Genomic DNA, 4,341 nt, shown 5'->3' with positions numbered 1-4,341 from the left:
CCCCGACATGTCACCTGCAGAAGCAAATATTTGAAACTCCTAAATTGACTATTCTTCACTACAGTAGAAAATGCCAAAACTGCCACAAAAGACTCAACACGTGCCTTGGCAAGAGTGGCTGCATTGTATGCGTGTGGCTGTGGGCATCCATGCATATACCTTTTAGATAACAGACCCCCCAAAAAGATAAGAAAAAAGGGGAGAAAACACTAAGAAAGTACGAATAATGGCATAATGATTATAAGATCTTGAGCAAAGTAAGTCAGATGTATCCCACTATCAGTCAACCTTCCCAAGAAAATATTCAATACCGACAGAAAGTACCTTCGCTGATCCTTTTGATGGCGAGCTACTCCCAGATGCTGATTTGCTGACCCTCTTTCTCTTTTTCCCCTTAATTTACAGGTCAATATACATGAGGATGTGTATATTTAAGCCAACTGGGGAAGAAATTAACATTGCCAAAAAATTCCCTACAGAATGCTTAACTTAGTATCAGACCTGCTCTTTTTCAGCAATCAAATCAGAGGTAGTTGCGTGAGGTTCGACCAAAAATTCTATCAACTTGGCAATTATATCTTCCTGAAACGAAATAATGGAGATTTAATATTTATAAAATAGCAAGCTAAGCAGTTGAGATTCTGCGTAGCGCAACAATGTTCTTACTCTATTCAGTTTGTTAGGCCGATAATAACAATCTATAAAGCAATAGTATCTCAACAACCAGGATATTTTGATCAAGAAATGCTGATGAGTTGAGAGACAAAATTTTTCTATAAGCCTACACAAAACAACATTCAACATGCATGCTTATGAACTTTGCATCCTTAAATTGGGGTGGAAAGAAATCAACAGACCTTCCTGGTATTAGCCTTGGAAATTGGTATATCAAGGACATCGCAGAACTCTACTAGTTTCTCCTTGACGCACTTGTCAAGTTTTTCTTTGACTTTAATCATTTGCTTTTCCTGAGAAAAAGCTCATTTGGAAACTAAAAGTTATAACTTTTCTAAGAAGAGCAAGAGATTTTGTCAACAGTAACTCATTGTTAAGTTTTTCCTCACCTCATTATCATGCCAAACAAACCCAGAGAACCTTGAAATATTGCTCTTCACTTGAGCAGCCTGAACAAGTCAAATAAGCATGACAACAAGTACAAATAAGAGATGAGTTAATAACAAAGAACCCTATTTCAGTTCCAAAATAAGAAGATGAAAAGATTATTGGTGGCAGACACTAAATAACTATAATTTACTCTAGTGATAACGACAGAAAACTTTAAGAATAATTTATGAGAATATAGTTTCAGGGAAAAAGAAGCTGCAGTGAGGTTTTTAAGTTTATTTTGCAATCCCCAAAATAAAGTGAATCGAGGAATCTACCTTAAACTAAATGATAATTCAATATGCATTTTTCACAGAAAATATTTTTGGGTAGTATAATACGAAATGATGGCATATGAAGTTCATTGCAATTCCAAGAAGTAAGACTTCAGAGCCTTACCTTTCCTCTCCTCCCAAAAATAATAGTATGCAGCAATTTGAACGTATCATCGGTCTTCTTTCTTGACAACTTATATGCCACTGAAAAAAAATATGGCTCAGAAATTTACATTTATACCGGGTTACCAGAAACACCAGAAATTTTATTACAGCAAATACGAACAAGTTTGTAATCAATTTTGAGAGAAAAAATAATGTAATCCAACCAAATAGTGGAAGAGAAAAAATAATTATAGAACAAAACGCAGCATAATGTATCACCCATTGCAGGGCAGAGGCTGGATGTCCATGTGCAAAATGTGAATGACATAAAGGGCAATGGAGTTAGATTACACCGTACCATTTGGGATATCTTTCAGCGCTGTTCCACGACCCTGCAAACAAACAATAGTGGATCAAAGAGTAAATATTCAACAAGAAGTCCTAATCTTCTACTACATAGATCAAATAATTTCCTTCAGAAATGGGTGCAAAGAACAGAATCAAGACTTAAAGGCCACACCTTCTCAATATGGAATTCCCTAGCAGAGTCCTTCTCGATAGTAGCAACCAACCTTTCTACAGATTTCCTTTCGCGTATAGGGCGTTCAATTGTGGAAATAGCGGGGGTCTTCGGCTCCTTTTCCTTTTTCTCTGCTGAGGTTTTTGGCTCTTTCTTCTTTTTCTCAGTTGGGGTTTTCTGTTCCTTCTCCTCTTCTTCCGGCTCCTTCTTCTTACTTTTATCCGTCTTCCCAGCACTACTCTTTGACCTGGGGCGTTTCTTCGAGCCTTTCTCTTCCTTAGGCACTTCTGGCTTATCTTCATCCTCTTTCACTCCGTCAGCCTCTTCTTCAACATTATCCTCAGACTCTTTGTTGGTTTTCTCCGCAGATTCTTCCTCCATTTCCTCACTCTTGGGTTCCTCATTTCCATCTTCTCCACCGGTTTCCTGCTTTTCTTTGTCAGCATCAGTCTCTTCCTTTCCTTCTTCTTTTTCTCCTTCTTTTGCTGCTTCCTTTTCTCCTTCTTCTGCTCCTTTTTCACCTGCTTTTGCTACTTCTTTCTCATCTTCTTTTGCTACTTCTTTCTCATCTTCTTTTGCTACTTCTTTCTCATCTTCTTTTGCTAGTTCTTTCTCATCTTCTTTTGCTACTTCTTTCTCATCTTCTTTTGCTGCTTCTTCTCCACCTTCTTTTGCAACTTCGTTTGCTACCTTGTCATCCTCTGCCTTCTCTTCAATTTTACTGCTTTCCTTGACCTCTTCTTTGTCCACATCCATTTCCTCAGCCTCAACTTTGTCAGCATCTCTTTTATCTTCTTCCATCTCTGTCACTCCATCATGCTGCTCCCCTTTCTTATCTGTTACAGCCTCAGTTTTTTCCTCCACCTCAGTCTTTTTCTCCTCCTCCGTGCTTCCATTTGCCACAGGCTCAAGCTTTTCAGACACCACATCTTCCTCACCCATAACAACTAAAACTGAAATGCAGACCTCAACCAAACACTGTTTCTGCTAGCCCAAACTATGCTAAAAACCAAAATTCAAACAAATAACTCTAACATATTAATACATCAATCGACAAAAAGAAAAAAATGCTAAAAGCTACGAGTATTAAGTCAAAAAGTCTGCACTTGATGTGCTGAACCCAAAAGCCAACGTAATACACATACACCCTGCATCTCCAGCCAAAAATTATAAACAGAAAGGGAACAACAAGCTGCCGTACGAGCAGCAAAATATATCACATGCACAATTGAAACTAAAAACCTCCCTTTCATTTCACAAACTTTTACACCTAGACAAAGTGCATACAAACGGGAAAAAGATAAAAAGAAAAAACGCATGCCCGCAAACAGGAATTCTACATGCCCTCGCAAAGATCTACAGAATTACACCACAGTCACCAGTTCATCAAAACAGACAAATAAGCAGACCTCTCCAGCCGGATAAAAAAGCAGCACAAACGCAATAAATAGTTGAAAATTCGCAAACATAATTCAAAACCCTAACCCGCAAGAGGAGAATTCAACCACCAAAAAACAAAGGAACCATCAAACTCAAAATAAGTTCCACAAGCTCAAAATAAAAGAAAATTGAAGAGGAAAAGCACGAAACTCACAGAAACTGAAAGCCAAAAATTTCAAGATTCAAGAGCTCGTTCCGAAGCTCAGTGTCCCACTTGAGTGATTTTAGAATTTTCTCTCTCCCTCTAATTTGCGTTTTGTACTTATTCGCACTCCGAACCCATCCTCGCTTTGGGGGGGCGCTGTATATTTATACTGCGGACGTCAAATCCGGATTTTAAATCCAGTTTAATGCCATGTCGGATCGGGGGGCTAGACACTGGGCGGAATTCTAAAACGGGACAGCAATGATCGGATTTAGCAGGAGCGTATTGAATTGACGGCTGAGATTGCCTGGACCTGCAAAGATAAGTTGACTCACGGCAGTACTTGATTTAGCTGGGCCATTTATGGACCGGGCTGAGTTCCGTGGCCCAAACTAATTCAATTGTGCTATTATCAATTATTATTAAAAAAAAAAAAAACAATTGTGCTATCATAGAGGGAATTTATTAAAAAAATATCAAAAAAAAAAAATTAGTAAAGTAGGGTAAAATTAAAGGTGTTAGAAAAGTAAGTGGCACCGCGATTACTTACCACAGTGCCACAATTTTTTATTTAAAAAAAACAAATTTTTTATATCACCGCGGTGACATTATTTTTAAAAAAAAAAAAAATTTAATGTGTCTCCGCGGTGACAAATTTTTTTTTTAAAAAAAAAATATTTCATGATGAATTGCTGTCAACTTCTCATTAAAATTTTCACACCATTATGGAGAGTTGTCAACCATCAAATATA

At 37.7% G+C, this 4,341-nt stretch overlaps 1 protein-coding gene across 1 annotated transcript; it reads right to left on the bottom strand.

The window, feature by feature from the left end:
• Window positions 1-324: 324 nt before the first annotated feature.
• On the bottom strand, window positions 325-3,744 carry LOC105155223 (protein DEK-like; the record flags this gene model as incomplete). The annotated part of the gene is given in 8 exon segments (XM_011071094.2): window positions 325-393; window positions 502-582; window positions 858-968; window positions 1,065-1,124; window positions 1,504-1,583; window positions 1,843-1,876; window positions 2,005-3,006; window positions 3,599-3,744. Coding segments are annotated over 7 exon segments (1,377 nt in total), but the record flags the coding sequence as incomplete, so codon positions are not given.
• Window positions 3,745-4,341: the final 597 nt, after the last annotated feature.

The sequence above is a fragment of the Sesamum indicum genome, unplaced genomic scaffold, assembly GCF_000512975.1.
Source record: "Sesamum indicum cultivar Zhongzhi No. 13 unplaced genomic scaffold, S_indicum_v1.0 C00717, whole genome shotgun sequence".
Lineage (NCBI taxonomy): Eukaryota > Viridiplantae > Streptophyta > Magnoliopsida > Lamiales > Pedaliaceae > Sesamum > Sesamum indicum.
Note: the sequence above shows the minus strand (reverse complement) of the source record. Positions and strands in the feature narration are given on the sequence as shown.